At 54.3% G+C, this 23,677-nt stretch overlaps 1 protein-coding gene across 1 annotated transcript in view; it reads right to left on the bottom strand.

Moving 5' to 3' along the window:
* The window catches only part of CPNE2 (copine 2), a 55,816-nt gene that overhangs the window by 7,373 nt on the left and 24,766 nt on the right, over positions 1-23,677 (bottom strand). Inside the window, exons 5-14 of the mRNA XM_034940236.4 lie at positions 23,201-23,272; positions 21,503-21,586; positions 21,131-21,220; positions 19,403-19,501; positions 18,865-18,951; positions 17,128-17,187; positions 14,604-14,737; positions 12,694-12,748; positions 5,740-5,791; positions 3,271-3,404 (exon numbers count right to left, since the gene is read on the bottom strand). Of these exons, the coding sequence (XP_034796127.1) occupies positions 3,271-3,404; positions 5,740-5,791; positions 12,694-12,748; positions 14,604-14,737; positions 17,128-17,187; positions 18,865-18,951; positions 19,403-19,501; positions 21,131-21,220; positions 21,503-21,586; positions 23,201-23,272 (867 nt within the window). The remainder of the gene's footprint in view (positions 1-3,270; positions 3,405-5,739; positions 5,792-12,693; positions 12,749-14,603; positions 14,738-17,127; positions 17,188-18,864; positions 18,952-19,402; positions 19,502-21,130; positions 21,221-21,502; positions 21,587-23,200; positions 23,273-23,677) is intronic.

The following is a 23,677-nucleotide window of genomic DNA, read 5'->3' as shown; positions in this document are numbered from 1 at the left end:
AAAAAAAAATATCCCTCCCAGGCCTTTCCCAGTTACTGCCCATTAAGCCTGCACCCAGGTCCTCACAGCACACTGGGGGTTTACGACGCCCATTTCATAAGAGGAAATAGGTCTGGGTGCAGTGGCTCACACCTGTAATCCCAGCACTTTGGGAGGCTGAGGCGGGCGGATCACCTGAGGACAGGGGTTCGAGACAGGCCTGGCCAACATGGAACCCTATCTCTACTAAAAATACAAAAAATTAACTGGGCGTGGTGGTGGGCACCTGTAATCCCAGCTACTTGGGATGCTGAGGCAGGAGAATCGCTTGAACCCGGGAGGCGGAGGTTGCAGTGAGCCAAGATTGCACCATTGCACTCCAGCCTGGGCAACAAGAGCGAAACTCTGTCTCAAAAAACCAAAAGAGGAAATGGGTTTAGAGCAGGAAACATTCCATTCCATAAGAAGAAACTTGCCCCAGGCTCCGGGTTGCCAGGGTCAGGGCCCGGACGCTCCTTCCGGCACTCTGAGCTCCTTCTGGCCGGGTGCTGCCTCCACGCCCTGCGCTTCCTGTTCCCTCTACCCCGGTCACTCTTCCCTGAGCGCTTTGCTGGCCTGTCCTTCTCCATCCCTCAGGTCTTTTTGGGTGCCATGTGCTGAGTGATCTTATTTAATCCTAATACTACCTCCTTCTGATTGATCCTATTAGTTTTCCCACTGTACAAATGAGGAAACTAAGGTGACGTGACTTGCCCAAGTCACACAGTGAGGAAGGGACAGCGGCAGGATTGAAACCCTGGCACCCGCCACTCCAGGGTACCCATTTTTCCCACAGATCCTCTACTGCCTCCTGAACCATCAGAACAGGCTCTGCCACTCCCCGCTCCTATTGAAACCGCCTTGCAAAATTATAACTGAGGAGATTATGACAGCGAAAGAAATCAGACCTAACTGACTCCATCTTGCTTCTAACCCTTCAACTGTCCTTGTTTATTCTTGGGTGTAGGCCAAACTAACTTTGGGAAGGGATTCAGTTCACGGTTTGACTCTGAAACAAACTGATAACAGCCCATTCCCAAAAAGACCCTCTTCTTGCCTGGGGTCCAGTATGTCTTTGCAGGACTAACAAATCAGCTACAGATTGGAAATTACAGTTTAGGAGTCATGCAGCCTCTGGCTCCAAGAGTCTGAACCTCCCCAAATTGGGGATGTCACTACTGTGAAACCTAAGACCAGTGCTTGAGATATTTTGCAGACCCTGCACTCCATGGATCAGCTGACACCACCCAGACTAATCTGGCTCAATCAGTTCTGCCATCGTACCCAGGAACAGAAGACAGCAAGAAAAACTCACTTCGACCCCCTATGATTCCATCTCCAGCCTGACCAATCAGCACTCCCCACTTTCCAAGCTTCTACTCGCCAAATTATCTTTAAAAACTCTGATCCCCAAATGCTCGGGGAGACTGATTTGAGTAATAATAAAAGTCCGGTCTCCTGCACAACCGGCTCTGTGTGAATTACTCTTTCTCCATTGCAATTCCCCTGTCTTGATAAATCATTCTTTCTAGGCAGCGGGCAAGGTGAACCCACTGGGCAGTTGCACTATCTTTCCCACCACCTCCCAGAAGTCAACTGCCACCTCCCTGGTGACCAGGTGCCTCCCTCCCCTGGCTGGTCCCAATGGTCCCCTTAGGCATGGGACCAGGTCCCTTTCCCTGGGGGAGGAGGCTCTGACTGAGCTTGTACAGCTGACGTCCCTCAGCCAGTGCTGACTTCATCCATTCACAGAGCACGATGAGCCTGCACAGCCCAGGCACTGGACCAGGCGCGGAGAGAAGGATGTGAACTAGACGTTGCCAACCATCATCAGGGTCAGCCAGGAACAGGCAGAGAAGGCAAGAGATCTGCTTCATATAGGTGGTCAGGGAAGGCTGCTTGGGGGAGGAGGCCCTGAGGGAGGGCCTTGCAGAGTCCAGGAAGGACCTGTGGGGGAACAGCTGGGAGTGCTCGAGGAACACAGAGGGGGTTAGGTGGCAGAATCATCCTAAAAGAAGGAAAGGGCTGTGCAGTCAGTGATCGGGTCGGTAAGGAAGGCAGAGGCTGGCCTCAGGGGATCCAATCTGATGGCGAAGGGTTTTTGGCAGGGCAGCGGCTGGATCTGACCCTCCAGTGGGGGAAACAAATGGTAGCTTGTGGACTGGTGGTGTGAGGAGTGGTGAAGGCAGCTGCAGGGTCCAGTGAGAGACCTGTGGCCATGGGGAAGTGGGTGAATTTGGGATATTTTAGAGTCTAGTGAAATGAACACTCTAGAAGTGACTTCAGCAACCCTCTTCTTTCAATGGAGGTGGAAGATGAGAAAGGGGTGGGGGCTGGCCGAGGTCTCCCAGGAGGTAGTGGCCAGAAAGGAATTGGAGTCAAGTCTCCTCAACCCAGACCAGCATCTGGGCTGGGTGCCTGATTCCCCGTCATGGCGCTGGAGCGTGAGGAGCAGGGCTGAGTCAGGGGCTGAGAAGTCCTATGCATAGGGCATAGGTCAGTCAGGTCCCCAAGGTCAGGAGAAGGCAGAAGGGACATCAGATAACTGCCCTTGGGGCAGGGGGAGAAGACCTCTCAACTCATACTGCAGAGAGAGGCAAGGGCAGGTCATGGTGGAAATGGGGAGGTGGGCAAGGTGACCTTTGGTGACCCCACCACTGGCATCAGACCCTGCCAGTAGGGCCTGCCTGGGAGCCAGCCTGCAGCTGGGGGTGGGAGAAGGGAAGGGAGACCACGGTTGCAGATGCCTGGGATGGCTGCTTACCATATATTCCAGATGCCACGCAGCTACTTTGGCAGCCTCAGCCGGGCCAGTGAGGCTCTAGGCTTGTTGCTGAGTGTAGGGCCAGGGCCAGACAGTTCAGCAGCCCTCAGTGTAAGGCAGGGGCAGCTCTGATTGGAACTAGGTGGCTCAGAAGGGTCAGCGTTAGGGCCTCAGGGATCACTGCCTCCAGTTTTCCATCTTGTTACTCTTGTGGGAATAACCAGTACCTCGCCCTGGGGAGACATCTCCCGTTGATCACAGCCCTGCTTCCCGCTCAGCACGAATGGATTTGCTTTCTCCAGTCTGTGCTCCAGGAAGCCAGGACCAATCAAGTTGAGCTTGACTCAACTCTTACAATACGTGAAGGTAAAGCAAGGCCCAGAGGTGTCCACTAGGATTTAAAGCAAAGAGAAGGCAGAATATCCTGCTCCCCAGCCCAGAGGACGTGCGTGTTTCCTGGCATGACTGGCTTGCAGCTGCCTACTCACCGTGGCCGTCCGCTGCTGTGTGGCCTGGGCCGCAAACCGGGCCACGTGGTTGACGATGGGGGAGAAATTGGTAGGACCGTAGAAGCGGATGTGGGGCAGGCAAGCTGAGTACGCCTGGGCAATACCATCCACACCTGCCTCGGGAGAAGAGTCTGGATCAGCCAGGTCTCCCTGACCCCATACCCACTCTCATCTCACTGCTGATGAAGCATCTATTTCATGCTTACCCAAAATGTCCCTGCCATGGCTAGCATAGGCCTTGTGAGACTGGAAGCTGCCAGAGGGAAGGGCCAGCATGGTAAAAAGCCAAGAGCCCTGAATGTGAAGTCAGACAGGCCTGTAGAGTTTGAATCCTGCCTTTTCTTTGAGAGGAGACTTGCTCTGTCACCCAGGCTGGAGTGCAGTGACAGGATCTCGGCTCACTGCAACCTCCACCTCCCAGGTTCAAGCAATTCTCCTGCCTCAGCCTCCCGAGTAGCTGGGACTACAGGCATGTGCCACCACACCCGGCTAATTTTTGTATTTTTAGTAGAGGCAGGGTTTCGCTATGTTGCCCAGGCTGGTCTCAAACTCCTGACCTCAGGTGATCTGCCCACTTTGGCCTCCCAAAGTGCTGAGATTACAGGCATGAGTCACCGTGTCCAGCCTAAATCCTGCCTTTCTTAGCTGTGGGACCTGGGGCAAGTAGTTTAATCTTTCTGAGGCTACGTCTTTGTCTGTCAATGGGACTGATAATCTACACTCTGGCAGTTGGCAGGAGGGGGGTCTCTCAGGCCTTTCCAGAGAAGGGGCTTGGCGAAGCTTGCAGTGATGCTTTGAGACCATGGGAAGCCATCTGGAGGTCCATTCTGGACATGCTATGGCTTCTGTTCGTGGTTGGGGGATCAAGGCATTCGCACAGTGCCTGTACAGAGTAGGCGCTCTGTAAATAGCTGCTGTTATGAGCACACTGCCCTGTAGCCCTGCCCAGAAGGCCTCTGGCCAGGGATGAAGTTGATCGACCAAAATGTCTCTGGAGATCTACCCCAAATCAGACAGCCTGGCCCAGCTTTGGGGATCCCCAGGGAAGGTAGATGCTATGTGGAAGCCAAGTCCTAGGCTGAAAGGTCTCATGATGATAGAAACAGCCCTCTTCCATACCCACCTGCATCCCCTCTCCTCCACTCAGTTTTCTTCCTCCCTTCCTCCATCCCTCCCTTCCTTCTTCCATCTTCCTTTTTCTTTCTTTCTTCCTTTCTTCCTCCCTCCCTCCCCTCCTCCCTCCCCTCCTCCCTCCCTTCCTCCTTTCCTTCCTTCCTTCCTCCCTCCCTCCTTCTCCCTTCCCCTTCCCCCTTCCCTTCCTTTCCTTTCCTTTCTCTCTGTCTCTCTCTTTCCTTTCTTTCTCTTTTCTCCTTCCTTCTTTTTTTTTTTTTTTTTTTTTTGAGACAGAGTCTCACTCTGTTACCCAGGCTGGAGTGCAGCGACATGATCTCAGCTCACTGCAACCTCTGCCACCTGGGTTCAAGCGATTCTCCCGCCTCAGCTTCCTGAGTAGCTGGGATTACAGGTGCGCACCACCACGCCTGGCTAATTTTTGTAGTTTTAGTACAGACGGGGTTTCACAATCTTGGCCAGGCTGGTCTTGAACTCCTGACCTCTGATCTACCCACCTCGGCCTTCCAAAGTGCTGGGATTAAAGGTGTGACCCTCCCTTCCCCTCCCCATCTCTCTCTTTCTTTCCTCCCACCTCAGCTTCCTGAGTAGCTGGGACCACAGGCATATGCCACCATGCCTGGGTAATTTTTTTAATTTGTAGAAATGGGGTCTCCCTCTATTGCCCAGGCTGGTCTTGAACTCCTAGGCTCAAGTGCTCCTCTTGCCTCAGCTTCCCAAAGTGCTGGGATTACAGGCATGAGCCACAGCATCCGGCCTCTAATAGTTTCTTAACTGTCCCTAGGAGGCTCAGAAATCCTCTTAGGCCCAGAGGTGGGGATGAACACAGACACCATACTCACTTCCCAGCCCCTGCCTCCCCCTGATCCCCCGCCAAGTACTCCCAGAGCAGGGCTGGCCTTCCCAGCAAGGGGGCGGGTGGGAAGGAGGTGAAAGCAGGTGTGTCTGGTGCCACCCTCACCTCCTCCTGGTTTACACAGGACTTCCTGTCAGTGGTTTCCTGTAATTCTCACGGAACCACCCAGTAAAGTGAGAAGAGCAGCTGTCATAGTTATCCTGGAGCAGGTAAGGAGGCAAAGGCCCAAGAGGTACAGTGACCTTTCCAAGGTCCCACAGCTAGGAAGGGCAGCAGCTGGCCTTGAATCCAGGACTATCTGACTCCAAACTGCAGCTCTTCCCCTCTGTCACTCTGAGCAACAGTAAGGGGGAGGGGAAAGGAAAAAGAAATGAAAACCTGTCCTCTGCCCTCCCTCCACCCAGGGAGCTGGCCAGGCCCGTAGCAAACACAGGGCAGCTGCAGGTGGGTCTGACACTCACCTGAGCAGAAGGGGTTGGTGGGGTTGAAGTTGATGGCAAACTCATGGGAGACCTGAAACGCAGAGAAAACGCTGAGCTGCAGCCTCCCGCCCCCAAACCCAGACCCAGGCCACCACCCACTGCCAGGCCAAGGCTCCCTTTGAGAGCGCCGGCTCATAACCCCCACCCCTACCCTCCTCTAGGCCACTGATACCCCCCACATCTGCTTTTCACCTCCACTGCTGGGTGTGACCCACAGAGAGGCCCAACCACCCTCTCCTCATAGTGGAGGAAACTGAGACCCTGGCAGGTCACCCTGGGCTCTTCTGGGGACTGGGGCTGCCTATGCCCCATCAGTCCTCTAAGAGTCCCGGATGGGACAGGGATTTCCCTGTGGGCCAGGGTTCCAGGATGCTCCCTCATCACTGCTACTGCTGGATGTGGGCTCCACAACTAGAGCACCGCTTCTCTGGGCTTCAGAGGCTTTTCCTACCTTAACAGTAAGCAAAGGGGCTTAGAGGGGAGCCCGCCTTGCGCCAGACAGCCAAACGGGGGTGAGCTGACAGCCCACTCAGAGCTGACCTGGCGATCAGGGAGTGTAAGGGGGCTGCAAGGGGATCAGATGGGGCTATCATAGGCTCCCTAGGGACTCATCCTGCTTCTCTGCCTCCAGGCCCAGCACCCAGCCCCAGAGGATCATCAGAGACTGACCCGGACACTCCGGGACACTGCTGCACCCATCACATCCGGCTGCTGCTGCTCACATGGCTTCGGGGTATAGAAGGACTCATAACTGGCCCCGTTCAGGGCTGTGGGTGAGACTGCAGTGCCTGCAGAACCCAGGGCCTCGGGAGACGCTGCAGAGCTCAGATGGGGGACAGCCCCTCCTTTCTTCCCTCCCCTGCAGCCCCACAGCCCCAAATCCCCCTCAGCCCCCTTCCTACCACGTACCACATCCACATTCACTGCTGTGCAGGAATCCCCTTACTCCTTCCTCACAACACCCCAATGGAAGGGCAGCTGTTATCACCTCATCTTATGGATGACAAAACTGAGACACAGAGTGGACTAGAATTTTCCCACATTTCCTGGCGGGCAGAGCTGGGACTTGAACTGAGGTCAGGCTGCTCCCAGAGCTCACGTTAACCTCCAAAGGCGTTCCTCCCCCAGAGATTTTCAATGAGGAGGGTGGAGGGGTGCCCAGGGCAAAGCGACCACCTCCCTGGTCCTCAGCTGCAGGAGGAGGGCTTTTGTCTGGGCACAGACAATCCCAGACAGACCCTTCAGCTCCAAGACATGACGACGGGGGTACTGGGAGGCTCTCCTGCATCCAGCGTCCCCATTTTACAAATAAACAAACCGAGGCCCAGAAAAGGGAAGCCAGGCACCAGAGCCACACAGTCGAACAGGCCTGAGACCCAGTGCCCTCCCCTCCCCTGGGGGTGGGAGTTGGTCTTACTCCTGGGGGAGAGGGCAGGGACCCAGCAGTGGGGTTCAGTCTGGCCTCCGTGGCAGCCCAGGGGAGGGGAGGCGGTGGGAGGACTCCTCCCTGTTTCAGGCAATGGGATTTTCTGTTCTTTGCTGTCTGCTTTAGGCGCCCGGCACACAGCCAGTCCCCTGGTGTCCCTCTTGGGTCCTGTCCCTGTCCAGGGCCCACTTCACCCTGTCCCCAGTCTGGGCTCCAGGTTTGGGGGCTGGAGGTCCCTGTTGCCATGGAGACTTCCTGAGCCTCTATAGAGATTACGAGGGGGGCTTGTATGGAGGGGCTGAGAGAGAAAATGGTTGCCAGGGAAACAGGCCTCCCTTGGGCCAAAGTCTTCCTGAAAAATCAGATTTTAGGAGATTTTGGAGACCACAGTGGGAAAGCCCCCTGCTGATAGGGGTGGAGGAATATTTTGCCTTCTCGGGCCCCCCACTCTTCATCCCCACTCTTCCCCCCTCTTTATTTGGGGAGGGCCCAGCCTTGCGGTCAGGGGGGCTGTGGAAGGTTGTCCATCTGCCCCAGAGGCCCCAGAGGTTGTCTCCTCCAGCAACTCCATTTCATAGCTGGAAAGAGTGAGGTTCCCAGAGGGTCAGGGAGTGCCCAGGTCACACAGTGGGGCCTGGGGACAAGTGTCCATGCTACCAGGAGTGGCAGCTCAGCCCCTCCCATACTGGTTGCCCTGGTTTGCCTGAGAAAAGTCATAAACAGGACAAGTTCCTGGAGGCCACAGAAGCTGATGAGGGGCCCCTGGGGACTGGCTGCTAGCCACAGGCCTTTGTCCTGGGAATCCCTATTGCCTTCTGACAGCCAATGGCCCTGTTCACCCAACCTGGCCTGGCTCAGCCTTGAGGTCAGGGAGTTACTTCAGGCTCAGTTCCCTGTGGCCCTGGCTGAGGCAGGCCGTAGAGGCAGGGGGTGGGGCATGGAGAAAGCCCAAGGGATCTCAGAGTGACTGTCCTCTCTAAGCCTCAGTTTCCCCACCTGCAGAGTATGCTCCCCCTCCTCCCAGACCTTTGCACAGACTGTGCCTTCTGCCCAGATCCCGTTCCTCATCTGAGTAACTCTGCTCACGTTGAAGGGCCAAGACCTCATGCCATCTCCAAAGGGAAACGCGTCCTGAGACCCTCAGCCACTCTCTGGGGCAGGAGTTCTCTCTGGGATCATCTGGGCCACCCTCAGGGAGAAACTGAGGTCTCAAAGGCAGGCAGCCTGTTTGCGTGCTCCTTCTGGCTCCTTCTAGCTTCCCACCCTCAGAGAACCAACCCCTCTGTTTGCTCAGGCCTGGGGTCCTAAATTTGGGCTGGGTCCCAAATTCATTCTGTCAACAAACAATGGCACTGCACACTGCAGGTCAGGTGCTGGGATGCAGGCAGAAAGAAACCCAGTGCCTTCCCCAGGCAATCACAAACAAGTCACAGAGTTCCATGAGGGCAGGGCTCTGGGCAGGAAGAAGGGCCCCCATGTGAGTGTGAGCATGGCTCCCAGAGGGCAGGCCACTCCCCGAAATTCTAGGTGAAAATCGGTGGCAGGAGCCCAGGAGAGGGAGCAGCGGGCTGAGTGAAGGCCATGTGCAAAGGCCCTGAGGTGGGAGTGAATGAAGGAGCTTCAGGCAGCAGGAGTGAGGCGAGTCAGAATGCGAGAGAGGGTGAGGGGCCAGGAGGGGCCAGGCCTGGCAGCTCCCATGGCAGGGGGAGGTGGGACACAGCATCTGTCCTTTCCTAGCCTGGACGCAGCATCTTTCTTGGCACCGCCGGGCACTCCAGCCTGGCCAAACCCTGGCCTCCCCAGCATCGCCCTGTGACATTTACAAGGAGGCTTTTGCTCAAGAAAACATCTCATTCAGTTCTTTGAAAGCTGGCTGGTGTCCTAGCAACGGGCTCGTGCTGGGCCCAGCCGCACCAGCTCGCCCTGCCCCCCGAATGGCATCACTGTGGCCCAGCTTTGGTCCCATCTGAGGCGTAGCCTCACACCACAGGGAGCCAGGACACCCACATCTCCTGCCCTGGCCCTTGGGCCACTCCCCGAAATTCTAGGTGAAAATCATCCTCCCCAGAGAGGACCAGAGAGGATAGGAGGCAAAAATTCATTCTGGAAACAGCAATGCGGCACGGCAGGGCAGACAAGAAGGGGCACTGGCCGAGCGAGACCCATGTGCAGACTTAGGAGCTCTCTGGCCTCACACCCCACAGGCTTCTCATGGGGAGGCAACAGAGTCTGAGAAGAAACTTTAGAGTCCATCTGCCCAGTTGGTGAACATGGCCTTGGGCAAGTCATTTTGAGGCTCCAAGCCTCAGTTTATTGCCCTGTAAAATGGGACAGCATTCCCTGCCCATCCGCAGCGACTCCCCAGCATCACAGCTTCTGCCCTCATTGACGTCTCCATCTCTGAGCCACCAAACCACCCCTCCCCTGGTGCCCGTGGTTCTATGAGGAGCCCCCGCCTCCTGCCCCAGGACTACCCACAACCACACCTCAGGGACCCCCGCTTCAATTCACCTCCACGCCTCTCCTGGCTCCTCCTCAGCCTTTAGACCTGCTTGACCTGCCCCTTCCCCTCCCTCACAGCCAGGTGACTTCCACGCTGGCTGACTGCCACACTGGCTGATGTCTCCATGCCCTTCTCCCCTCCCCGTCTTGTCTCTGCCATATTGGCCCCAGCCATGGTCAGTGAAACGGACGGTCTCTTCTCAGCCTTACCTCACCAGGCCCAGGGGCAGCCTCCAACCCCACTCCCTCCTCCCCGAGCCCTGACTGCTTGGCTTCCTCAACGATCAAAATGGGTTCATAACAGGGCCTACCTCATTGGCTTTGGTGAGAATTAGTTGAAACTGGTAAAGCAGGCAGAGTGGTATCTAGAACATTCTAAGGGCCCAATAAATGCTGCTACTTATGGGTTTGCTTTCTGCCCCTCCCTCCTTCACTTCCTCCCTGCTCTGCCCCCGGGCTCAGTCTCCGCTTCATCTGCCTGGCTCTCTCATGCAGCTGTTTCTTTTTTTATTTTAATTAATTAATTAATTAATTTTTTAGAGACAGAGTCTCACTCTGTCACCCAGGCTGGAGTGCAGTGCACTTATAGCTCACTGGGCTCCAGGGATCTTCCTGCCTCAGCCTCCCGAGTAGCTGGGATTACAGACTCCCGCCACCACACCTAGCTAATTTTTGTATTTTTAGTAGAGACGGGGTTTCACCATGTTGGCCAGGCTGGTCTCGAACTCCTCACCTTGTGATCCACCCTCCTCAGCCTCCCAAAGTGCTAGGATTATAAGTGTGAGCCACTGCACCCAGCCAACTTTTAAATTTTGTAAAGCCAGGGTCTCACTGTGTTGCCCAGACTGGTCTTGAACTCCTGGCTCAAGCAATCCTCCTGCCTTGGCCTCCCAAAGCATGAAATTACAGGTGTGAGCCACTGCACCCCGCCTCATGTGGCTGTTTCTCACTCCACCTGTCTCCCTAGGAATCTTATCCTCCCAGAGGTGGCACCATGGGTCCTGGCCCAGGTGGCCAGGTCTCTCTCTGTCTCCCCAGAGCCCAAACCCATTGACCCATCAACCACTTATCTTTTTTTTTTTTTTTTTTTTTTTGTAACAGGGTCTCACTCTGTTGCCCAGGCTGGAGTGCAGTGGCACGATCTCGGCTCACTGCAACCACTGCCTCCCGAGTTCAAGTGATTCTCCTGCTTCAGCCTCCCAAGTAGCTGGGATTACAGGCATGTGCCACCACGCTGGGCTAATTTTTGTATTTTTAGTAGAGACGGGGTTTTGCCATGCTGGCCAGGAAGATCTCAAACTCTCTGACCTCAAATGATCCGTCTGCCTCAGCGTCCCAAAGTGCTGGGATTATAGGCGTGAGCCACTGTGCCCAGCCATCATCCACCTTTCTCCTGGGACTCCCACCTTACCATCTCCCCTGCTGAGCCTAGCACCCACCCCGTTCCTCATCTCAGTAAGCAGCACCACCCCCGCCTCAGTGCCCAGTTGGAAATCTTGGTGACCTCTTCGGCCCACACTCACTTGGTCACACAGAAAGTCCTGGCCTCTGCCCTGAGTTTCCTTGCCTTCGCCCCTTCTCTCCACCCTCCACTCTGCCCACTCTTGCCCTAGCCACGCCCCACTCAGCAGCCAGGAGAGGCCTTTAGAAATGCCAATCTGCTGATGAGCCCCTATGTGGTCCCTGCAGGGGTCCCCGTGGCCCTTTAATGCCCACATCTGTCTCCACCCTGCTCACCTCCAATGGAGGGTCTATCACCCACCTCTGCCAGTTCCTCCAGCTCGTCCTGCAGCCTTCGCACAGTCTGTTCTCTGCCCTGAAGGTTCCCCCTGCCCCACTGCCACCTCTAGTCACTCTGCTACTTCCCTTTCCCCTCTTGGCTTAGAGCTTGCCCCCTCCAGGAAGCCTGATGGCCCCAAGCTGGGTTGGGTTACCTCCTCGGCTCCCCACAGGCCTACGGTGCCCCCACCTCAGCACCGATGACACTACCTGTCTTTAGTGTTGCCATATAGAATACAGGATGCCCACTATGACTCAGAAACAGAAAACAAAAAACTGCATGTTCTCCCTTATAAGACGGAGCTAAACAATGGGTGCACACAGAACAGACACACAGAGGGGAATAACAGACACTGAGGACTCCACACAGCGGGAGGATGGAGGGGTGACGGATGAAATGCCACCTACTGGGTACAATGTACATTATTTAGGTGATGAATACACTAAAAGTCCATATTTCACACAATACATCCTCGTAATACAACTATACTTGTACCCCTAGATCCATACAAAACCTTGAATTTCAGATAAACAATGGATGATTTAAGTATAAGTATGTCCCATGAAATATTCAGGACATACTTATACTTTAAAAATTGTTTATCTGCACTGGGCACAGTGGCTCAGGCCTGTAATCCTAGCACTTCGGGAGGCTGAGGCCGGTGGATCACCTGAGGTCGGGAGTTTGAGACCAGCCTGGTCAACATGGTAAAACTCTCTACTAAAAATACAAAAGTTAGCTGTGGGGTGGTGGTGGGCACCTGTAATCCCAGCTACTCGGGAGGCTGAGGCAGGAGAATTGTTTGAACCTGGGAGGCAGAGGTTGCTGTAAGTGGAGATTGTGCCACTGCACTCCAGCCTGGGCAACAGAGCAAGACTCTGTCTCTAAATAAATAAATAAAAATAAACACATAAAAATAAACATTGTTTATCTGAAATTCAAACTTAACTGGGTGTCTTGTATTTTGATTTGCGACATCTGGCAATCCTATCTGTCTTCCCCACTCCACATGGGTTTCATGAACAGAGAACATAACGTGCTGCCCCGTTACAGCCTCAGTGCCTGCCCAAGGATCAGGCTTGAGAAATGAGCGTGGCCTGGGGTGAACACAGGGAAGGCACGGCAACAGGGCCCCAGCCCAAGACCTTTCCAGAGCTGATCCCCGAGAGGCCACACACACAAACCCCATCTCAACCAAAAGGAAACTAACTCCGGTTTCACTCACCTTCCAGTCTGGGGGTAACTGGGCCCCGAATCCCAGAGCTGGAAACATCTTATCACTAATCAGAGAGAGAAGAGAAGCACACTGTAAGACACCTGAGGACACCACCCGACCCTCTGCCCAGGGCTGGGCCCACTCTGCCTCATACACTTCCAAAGACAGAAAGGAGGAGCTCACCACCTCTAGAAAAAGCTGTTAGGATCATCTACCTAATGAGCCCAACCCACCTCCGGGGACCTGGTGAACATGTGGCCTGACCACATCTATACCTGTGGCAGACACAACAATGGTACTTCTAACCAATGGGCCTGGGCGCAGCTTCTAGATTCTTCTCAAACTGAGACTTCAGCCAGCCACTAAACCAAGGTCAAGAGGTCAAGATGGAAGTAGAATGAATGTACCGGCTGTCTCTCAGCCTCCTGCTCATAGCTGGGGAAAACTCTACTAATATGAGAATCCTCCTGTGGCATTCAAGGTCCTGTGTCATCCAGTCCCAGAGCCTAGTCTTATCTCCTTCCACCCATGCCCCTTCACACCCCACTCCCCTAGCCCTGGCCACTGGCCACTTGCTATTCCCCAAACACATAGGGTACCTTCACATTCCAACTTCAATGCTGCTGTGCCCCCATCTGTAACATCTCTCCCTAATCTGTTTCCCCTAGCAAACTCCTACTCATCCTCTAAGGCCCAATCAAAATGGCCCCTTCGCTCTGTAGATTTCCCTGATACCCTAAAATGCCTCTCTTTTTGTGCTCCCATAGCTCCTGCTTCACATGTAAACTGGTCTCTCAGAACTCCGACGATTTCTTCCTTATCTTCCTCTTTAAGTGAGAACTCCCTGAGGACAGGGACCACATTTCATTTGTACGTGCACTCAACAGACATCTACTAAGGATCCCTTTGGCTGCTGTGGAGGGGACACACAGCTGGGGGCCAGGGCAGAAGCAGGGAGACTGATGAGGAAGCTAATGAAATGATCTGGGCAGGAAGTGATGGTGGCTCAGCCAGGCATCTAGAGCTCACTGGGGCCATGCTAAGTCTTAATGCCCATTAGACAGCTCGGTGATGGGCTGAATGGGCAGCTGGACACCTGGGACTCCACCCAACCATGCTGATGATGACTTCCACCTCCCTTGCTCTGCATGTTGTACAGGTCCCTGGCTGCCCCTCTCTAGGAGGCCAAGTCCACACAGGGCTCCTGAGCCTGCTGTCTTTCCTGCCAAATCTCTGGCACCTGCTTCTTCCTCCCCTGTTCCCAATGTGTCAGCCTCCTGGTCATTCCATCCTCTGACCTGGAGCTCCCAATCAGCACCATCTGTGACAGTGATGTCATATCCTGTTGGTAGCCACACCTGCCACACTTTCACACAGCTTCCCTTCACTGACTTTCCATGGTACCCAGCCCGACCCAAAGGTCCCCAGGAAGCAAGGTCATGGGAGGAGGGTCCATGCATGCTAGCTGCTCCTCAGAAGTTCCCAATAGAAGCGAGACCATTAGGGAACTAGGCGCCAGGCCCAGGAACCAGAATGGCTGGCCTTTGGTCCCATGATCTGCGGGACCTGGAACAAATTTTCCACTCCCACCCCAGGCCTCCCATTCCCCAGCTCTAAAAGGAGAGGATGCAGCAATAATGAACGAGTTTAATCTTCCATCATGATTCATTTTCTTACTGGCTACTTGGTGTACTGTGTAGAAAATGATCCCAGTTTGAATCGGTGCTTGGCAGGTTAGAGTTCAGCAATTGATTAGCAATGTCTGCCAAGGGTATGGGAATGGGTAATAACTGCACCTATGCCATTTGCTGTCCATTCCTAGATTTGATGATCTCTGGGTCCCTTCTAGCTTTGATACACTGAGCTTCCCAGGTTGGATGGAACCCTAGCTGACCTTCAGAGCCCCTCTCCAACCTTACCTGTCGTAGTCCTGAATGATCTGCCCAACAGCCCAGATGGCCGACAGATATTCGTTGGTGCCCATAGGGTTGATATAGTGCAAAGAGGAAGGGTCGAGGGGATTCCCGTTGGAGGCTGTAAAGTCTATTCCAACCTGCAGAGTGGAGAAAAAGGCCACTCAGTGGGGCCAGAGGCCCCAGCACCCTATCCCACTCCCAGGGAATAGGAGAGGTAGATGGGACATGGGAAGCCCACTCAGCTCCCAGCCCTCCCCACAATAAGATGGTCTGAAACCTAGAAACTGTCTGATTGTATCACTCCTCTGCTCTAATGCCATCTGTGGCTCTCTATTGCCCAAGCATAAAGTCCACTGCCTAGATGTGATGACATAAGAGACTAACGTACAGTCCCAGATTCCTTTTTCTCCTTACTATCCCTACCCACACATTCATCTGTTCCCATATGCAGGCATTTATTCATGAGCTTCGCTCTGCATGCAGAGCCAGGCTATCGTTTCTTCCCATCTAACTTTGCTCCATCTTCCAGGCCCAACTCAGATGCCACTGCTCCACTGCAACCTTCCCAGATAACCTCACCCCCAACCCAAGCCATCTCTCCATTATCCCTCAGACCACCAAGGGGCCTGGGACCTGGGGTTGCCTGGTAGAGCAGTGCCCGTCTCCCCGATCAGCTGGGAGCTCACCGCAGCACATACTCTGGAGAAGCCTGGCCCAGGGCTGGGAACAGCAGACAAGGCAGGTGCTTATTAACAGGGACTCGGGGCTGATGGGCAGGCAGGGACTAGGGCTCTACCTGCTCTCTCAGCCCCAGAGAATCCCAGCCCAATCCCTGGAGAAAGGGCACAGAGGGGTAGGCAAGAACAACCCCTGCCCAGCAGGGGAGGGTTAGAAGTAGGACCCCGGGGAAGATTTGGCTACATGGGAACTCAGTTGCTGTGGGGTAGGAGAGAAGAGGCCAACCATCCAAATCCTCATATGGCTAGAGGGTCACTCCCCCAGGTCAGGGGCAGCATGTCTTAGTCCTTGAGGGACCCCTGCAGGGACACAGCCTAGAGCCCGGCACAAAGAAGGTAGTCAGTGTGAGTTCGCTGAATGAACAAACTCATGCAGGAGGAACAGGAGGGCCTGGCCTCTGTGCAGGGGAGGGGGCAGTGGTGGGCAGCAGGGTCAGAAGTCAGCAAGGCCAATCCTCTGACTCCATGGCATCCTGCGATGCCCTCCATTTCCCATTAGGATCTAGGGGTGGTGATGGGGAATGGTGAGACAACATGGGGAGGTGGGCAGAGCGTGGCACCCCAGCAGCTTCCTCCCTTCTGGGCCTGAGGCTCCCTGGGGGTGAGGAAGTAAAGCCAGGATGAGTGGCACAGAGTCTGTGGGGCAAAGACTCCAGGCCACAGGCAAGGTGGCAGTTCATTCTTCCAACGAGAAATGATGGAGCACCTGCTATGTGCCAGGTACTGTGTGATATGCTGGGGTTGGAGTGGAAGCAAAATAAAGAAAGTGCCCACACTTAAAAGCACTCACATTCCAGTGGGTGCGACGATCAGGGAGAAGCGACAAATGCATATGAATCTCGGGGCGGCAAGTGCCCAAAAAATAGGAAAATAGTGAGGGCCAGGCCCAGTGACTCATGCCTGTAATCCTAGCACTTTGAGAGGCCAAGGTGGGCAGATCGCTTGAGCCCAGGAGTTTGAGACCAGCCTGGGCAACATAGCAAAACCCCATCTCTACAAAAAATGCAAAAATTAGCTGGGCATGATGGCATGCACCTGTAATCCCAGCTACTCAGGAAGCTGAGGTGGGAGGATCAACTGAGAGCTGAAGGTGGAGGCTGCAGTGATCTGAGATCGTGCCACTGCACTCTAGACCAAGTGACAGAATGAGACGCTGTCTCAAAAAAAAAAAAAAAAAAAAAGAAAAGAAAAGAAAAGAAAGAAAATAGGAAGACATGACAGAGGAGCAGCAAGGCATTGAGGGAGAGAGGGCTCCCTGGAAGGTGACCTCCGTTACCTCCTCAGGCCTGAAAAATGGCAGGTAGGCAGCCATGCAAAGGTTCTGGGGAAGTGTTTCAGGCAGAGGGAACAACAAATGCAGAAGGAACAGCAAATGCAAAGTTCTAAGATGAAGCAAAGCTTGGCATGTTGGGCAAACAGAGGAAGAGTGTGGTTAGAGCCCAGTGAGCAAGGAGGAAGGAGGCTGCAGATGAAGGAGGCAGGGATCGCTGAAGGCCTTGTGGCCAGTGAGGAGGAATTCGTTTTCCTCCACCCACAGAAGGAGTGTAGCCACCAGACTGAGAGCTGTGCAGCTGTGCTCTGACCTGTAGTTAAGCCCCAACTCAGGCACACCCAGCAGGACCAGACAGCCCACTTATGCCCTCCTCACTAGGCCGGACACACTCCTTGCCCCAGGGAAGTCCTTCCTGAAGTCTACCCTAAGTCCCTCTGGCTGCACTAGTGGCCCAAGTCTTCATGGAGGACCCTCACTGGGATGGGGGTGCAGAGGGAGCCAGGCGGGAGACCCTTACGGTGAACATGAGCTGGCAGCCTCCCAGAATGTAGTCAAGGAAGGAGTAGTCTCGGTTTATCTGGAAGAAAGCGGATGAGTCAGTGGGTCCCCTTGACTTGGTCACACTCCCCATGGGGGAGTTGTTGCTCTATATCCTGCAACCTCAGTAGGGACAAGGAGGTCAAAAAAAGCTGATGAGCCTGATCTAATTACAACAAAACCCAAATCTCTCTATAACAAAGCCTTCAGTGCAATGGTTCCTAATGGGTGGGGGACTCACAGAGACCCCCACACCCCACAGATACACAGACACATGCTGGTTCCAGGCAGGGTGCCAGGGCCCAGTGTCAGTTACCTGACACAGAGTGTCTCAATTTGTCACTGTTAGGTACTTACCTTCTCCTGGCCCTTATTAATCTACCTTTTTAACAAAGAGAAAGAGCAGGCCTCCAGCTCAAGGCCTTCCTCTAGAAGTTGATCAAGCCGTTAAAAGACTATATTTGTTTTGATGGTCTTTGTCTCTTTTTGGCAAAGAAGCCAGATCTTTTAATTTTGGTAGAGTTCTAATAATCTCTTTCTAAATAAATGTATTTAAGTTAAAAAAAAGAAAGAAAGAAAGAAACAGGCTAGGTATAGTGGCTCATCCCTGTAATCCTAGCAGTTTGGGAGGCCAAGGCAGGCAAATCACTTGAGGTCAGGAGTTCAAGACCAGCCTGGTCGACATAGTGAAACCCCATCTCTACTAAAAACACAAAAATTAGCCAGGCGTGGTGGCATGCACCTGTAATCCCAGCTATTCGGGAGGCTGAGGCAGGAGAATCCCTTGAACCTGGAAGGCGGAGGTTGCAGTGAGCTGAGATCACGCCACTGCACTCCAGCCTGGGCAACAGAGTGAGACTCTGTCTCAAAAACAAAAACAAAAAACAATAATACAGGGAAGAAAGACTGATTCAAAAAAATAAGTAAGGCAGGTGCCAAAAATTCTGAAAAGTGATGTGAATGATGGAAACTTCAGAAACAAGGACCATCCATCACAAGGCTGCAACCTGACATCTTGACCTTTAACGGAGTGCTTTTTTGTCACGACACCACTGAATGTTCGTGTAAACCCTAGCCAGACGAGGCTCCAAATAAGGTTGGGGTCTGGGATCCACCCGCTGGTGGAGAGCAGCGGCCAGACTCCTGAGCTGTCAGGCCCTGAGCCCAGGTCTCTTGCTCTCCTGCCCCAGGCTGCCTTCCTTAACGTTCTGCCAGATCCAGCAGTTATTTGCCCACCAGGTCTTCTGGCCCCCGCCCACAGCCTGGCCACTGCTGACATGAACTTCATTGCCTTTCTGGGCCTCAGTGGCCCCGGCTGTACCATGGGAGTCACAGTGACGCTGATGCCAGAGAGGACAGGGTGTCCCCACCCAATGTCCTCTGCCCCTTGCATGCCCACCGTGGGCGGCAGCAACTCGCAATGACAATTCTCCCACCAGGACAGGCCCTGGAAGGTCAGCTCGTGCCTTCCCTGGCCTCCACACAGGAATGTGAGAGAAGAGTAACCCTGGACATGCTCTGCCTCGTTAATATCTCCATTCCACAGATGAGGAGACTGAGGCCTGGTGACGTGAAGCTCAGAAGGCCATAGGGCCAGGATGTGGCAGAGCCGGGATTTGAACACAGGCCTCGCTGGCTCCAGATCCAGTGCTCTGTCTGTCCCTTCTGTGTGGCCTGAAACCTGGCCCCTGGCTTGTGCTTGCCCACGCTGGTTCACCTTGCAGGATCGCAGGATGATGATGCCCGAGTTTTTATAGTTCTTCTTCTTCCTCTGCTTCTTGGGGTTGATGCACTCGAACTCCAGCTGGGCAACGCAGAAGAAAGAGACACTCACCTCAGGGCTTCTTTGGAGACAGATCCTCCTCCTTGGCCCTAGAATCCCTTCCACAGGCTTGACAATGGGGGCAGCATGCTTCCTCCAGGGAGCCTCCCGGGATGTCCACACCCAAAAATGGTAGCAGGATCAGCATCTGCCTTCCTCCTCCCCAGATAACGCACCCCCAAACTGTCCAGCTGAGGGCCCAACATCACGGAATGACTTAAATGGATAGCTCCTGACTGCTCACTATATGCTGGGCACTTCGCCTGCATCATCTCATTCAATCCCCACCCAAATCCTCCGCCCCCATTGACAGATGGAGAAACTGAGTCTTAGATTGAATGCCTTGCTCAAGGTCATGCAGCCAGAAGGGGGATCTCAGCCTTCCCCCAGCCCTGCTGAGGTCTTGGGGTTACAGTACACGTGCCCATCTCACCGGGACGCTGTCTCGAGCCTCACACATCCGTGACACTGAGGTCTGGAACTCGCCGATGAAGTCATGGCCCCCGTCATTGTCATAGTCGTAGCACATGACCTGGGGTGGGTTCAGCACGGTCACCCCAGAGCTGTCCCCCAAGAGGTGCTCTCCAGCCCCTCTCAACTCCCCAAGCAAACCCTCTGTCTTCTGTTTGGGTAGTGCCTCCCCTCAGCATCTGCCTAGCTGGCCTGGGTAGCTCCTGAACTGCCTCCTACAGGAAGACTTCTGTGATTGCTGGGAAAAGGAGAAAGTGTGTCTGCCCCACTGATGGAGGCTGTACCCTCTAGTGCAGGCAACTCCACTCCTGATACACCTGGCAAATGGCTCCCCCTCCATCTCGGGTTGTGACCCACCCAGCTTATGGCCTGGGGCCCTCTCTAGACATATTTTTTTTCTGAGATGGGCACAGAAATCACAGCTTTATATGCTGTCTGAGCTGCCATGGCCCTCCTAGGAGGAAGGTAGGGATTATTGTTCCCATCCCACTGGTGGGTAAACTGAGGCCCTGAAAGAGAGGTACCTGCCCAAAGTCTCACAGCAGCAGTAGCAGACCCAGTACTAGAACCTAAGATTCCTGGTATCCTACTTGGGAATCTCTGTCCTGACCTAGCTGTCTCCCCAGTCCCATCTGCTCTCAGACCCAGCCCCTGGGGACCAAGAGCTTTTATTTTTTATTTATTTGATTTTATTTTATAATTTTTTTTTTTTTTTTTTTTTGAGACGGAGTCTCGCCCTGTTGTCCAGGCTGGAGTGCAGTGGCGCGATCTCGGCTCACTGCAAGCTCCGCCTCCCGGGTTCATGCCATTTTCCTGCCTCAGCCTCCCGAGCAGCTGGGACTACAGGTGCCTGCCACCACGCCCGGCTAATTTTTTGTATTTTTAGTAGAGACAGGGTTTCACGGTCTCTACTAAAGACCGTGAGAGGGTGGGTGAGAGGCCTCACGTGAGAGGCCAGGGTGGTCTCAATCTCCTGACATCGTGATCCACCCACCTTGGCCTCCCAAAGTGTTGGGATTATAGGCGTGAGCCACCACGCCCGGCCTATAACTTATTATTTTTTTTTTTTTGAGACAGAATCTTGCTCTGTTACCCATGCTGGAGTGCAGTGGCTCAATCTGGGCTCTGCAACCTCCGCCTCCCACATTCAAGTGATTCTCCTGCCTCAGGCTCCTGAGTAGCTGGGACTACAGGCGTGCATCGCCATGCTCGGCTAATTTTTGTATTTTTAGTAGAGATGGGGTTTTCCCATGTTGGCCAGGCTGGTCTTGAACTCCTGACCTCCAGTGACCCACCTGCCTCAGCCTCCCAAAGTGCTGGGATTACAGGCATGAGACACTGCACTCAGCCAGAGGACTGAGAGCTTTTAGAGAGACTGGTAATCACTGTCCTCATCATGCCAAATTTGATAATTTCCAAGGTGTTTCCCTAGCTAGCAGCTCTGCAGCCCTCTGGGGAGGGCAAGAGAGTTTCAGAGAGGGGCTCAAAGGTGGGGGCCCTGCCCGGGTACTTCAGGGCATCAGATAGATCCAGGATGAGGACCCAGTCTCCAGTCCTCCCTCCTCCAAAGATGGGGGTTCGTTCCACTTGTATGAGAAAGAGCTTTCTACAAGGCATCCCCGGGAGCCTCAGGTAGACTGGGAGGCTGGAGCTGGCAAGGTGGGGAGAAGGGTCCCCAGAGCCCCCTCACCTGGATGGGCTTCTCCATGTCCCCATCACACAGGGACACCAAGGGCACTGTGAATGGCTTCCACACAGGGTCCAGTGTGTACTTGATCACCTGTGGGACAGAGAGGGATGCTGTGAGCTCAGGCCCTGGGCAGCAGTGCTCTGGGGTTGGGTCAGCCCAATGGGGACAGGGTGACAAAATGGAGACCCACAGCCACACTTCCAGAGACAGAAATGAGCGTCCCTGTGGCCGGGAGGAAGCATGTCCCTCAGGTGCCACTGTGGGTTTTCCTGCACACTGAGCGGCTGTGACCGCACCTCCCTTTTTCAGAGCTGTGGAGGGGCTGGACTGCAGGCCCACTGCTTAGAGATCCCTGGGCCCCCACGTACCCACCTCAGTCCTGTGGACCAGCATCCACTTGCCATCGTCTCCTGGCTTATAAAACTCCAGAAAGGGGTCTGACTTCCCAAAGAGGTCCTGGGAGAAGTGGGAGGATGCGGGTGAGAGAGGTACAGCCCTGCTAGGTTCAGGCAGATGGGGGTGTGGCCCTGCTGCCTCCCCAGCCAGGTGTCAGGATAGGAGCTGTGGGCAGAGTCAGCCTGGCCCCCTCCCCTTAGCCTCTGCAAGGCTCAGCAAGAGGCCCAGGGCAGCTGCAGCCCCCTGGGATCAACCAGGTCCCCCAGCAGAAACCTCCCACCCTGAGGCTGTCAGAGCTTGTGCTCAGAGACCCTCCAAGACTCAGAGCCTGTGTGAGTCAGAACTCCGGCATTTTAGATGGGCCAGGACTTCAAGAGGGCGACTATTCCCAAGGTAGGGTGAGGCTCCCAGCAGGGTGTCATTTAAGTTTATTTTATTGGGAATGTGAAAAACTGAAACTATCCTGCACATGACATAAGGAATATCATGGCCTTTAAAAAATCATTTAAGGTTCAAAAAGTGCTACTTTTTGTATGTGACTCTATCTATCTATCTATCCATCCATCCATCCATCCATCCATCCATCCATCCATCTATGGGGTCTCACTATATTGCCCAGGTTGGTCTCAAATTCCTGGCCTCAAGTGATCCTCCTGCTTCAGCTTCCCAAGTAGCTGGGATTACAGGTGTGAGCCGCTGCACCTGGCAACTGTTACTTTAAAGAAGTTATATTCAAGTTAGGGAGACAGAAAATAAGTAAAGAAAGTATGGGCCAGGCATGGTGGCTTACGCCTGTAATCCCAGCACTTCGGGAGGCCAAGGTAGGCGGATCACAAGGTCAGGAGATCGAGACCATCCTGGCTATCATAGTGAAACCCCGTCTCTACTAAAAGTACAAAAAAAAAAAAAAATTAGCTGGGCGTGGTGGCAGGCGCCTGTAGTCCCAGCTACTCGGGAGGCTGAGGCAGGAGAATGGCGTGAACCCAGGAGGCGGAGCTTGCAGTGAGCTGAGATCACACCACTGTACTCCAGCCTGGGCAACAGAGCAGGACTCTGTCTCAAAAAAAAAAAAAAGAAAGAAAGTATGCTAGACAGTAATAGTGTTCAGGAGACAAGAAGGAGGGGGTGGGAAATTGAAGACCAATTTCAGGGAAGGCCTCGTTGAGGAGGTGATGTGGGAGCAAAGGCCTGATGGAGGTGAGAGGGTGCCGTGAGAAAATTCAAGGAAGAGAGCGTCCCAGGCAGAGGGAACAGCAAGTACAAAGCTCCTGAGGGAGGAGAGTGTCTCGTTTAATTCACGGACAAGGGGCTAGGTTTGGCTGAAGCAGAGTGAGGTGCGGGGAGGAGGGGTGAGGTCGGAGAGTCGGGGCACTGGGGACACATCAGGCAGGGTCCCATTGGGTAAGGACCTTGGAATGTACTTACACTAAGTGAGATGGGGATGCCCCAATGAGCAGGTTTCCAGCTGTGTTTTGAATACCCCTAAGGGATGGAACACTCACTACCTCAGAGGTGAAGGAGTCCTAATCTGGAGTGGCCAGGAGGGCCCTGTGCTGGACCAGTCCCTAGAATGTGATGGAGGTGGTGGCCCGAGGCCCCGGAATGAGGCCACACAGCCCTGGGGCTGGTGGGGGCTACTGTTCCCAATGGGAGCCCTTCCTCTGCCTGCCTTACCTTCTTGTCCAGCCTCCTGCCCGCCAGGCTTAGTGTGATGACGCGGTTGTCGGACAGCTCCTGGGCAGCGATCTGTAAGGCCAGGGACATGAGTGGCTCCTCAGACTCCCCCAGCCTCCTGCCAGGCAGGATGGCACAGGGTGCCCCAGGAGCAATCCTCCAGGGCTAGGAGGGGGAAGGGAAGGGCAGTGCCAGGTGACCTTGGACAAATCTCTTGTCTTCCCCACACCTCAGTTTCCATCTTCTGGAAAATGCGGGAAATAACCCATCTGGAGATGAGGAGTCAGGAAGCGGATCTACACAAATCCGCAGGGCCCATGGGGTGGTGGGCAGAGATGAAGCAAGGACCAGACACCAGGGGTAGTCTTGAGTCCCGGGGAGAGGTTCTGGCCCAGAGAGCAGCATGACCGGCCTTCTCCTGCCCCTGCGGCAGCCACAGAGAGCACAGCTTCCTCAGAACACCAAGGTGTCAGTATC

Source organism: Pan paniscus, chromosome 18, assembly GCF_029289425.2.
Source record: "Pan paniscus chromosome 18, NHGRI_mPanPan1-v2.0_pri, whole genome shotgun sequence".
Taxonomy (NCBI): Eukaryota; Metazoa; Chordata; class Mammalia; order Primates; family Hominidae; genus Pan; species Pan paniscus.
Note: the sequence above shows the minus strand (reverse complement) of the source record. Positions and strands in the feature narration are given on the sequence as shown.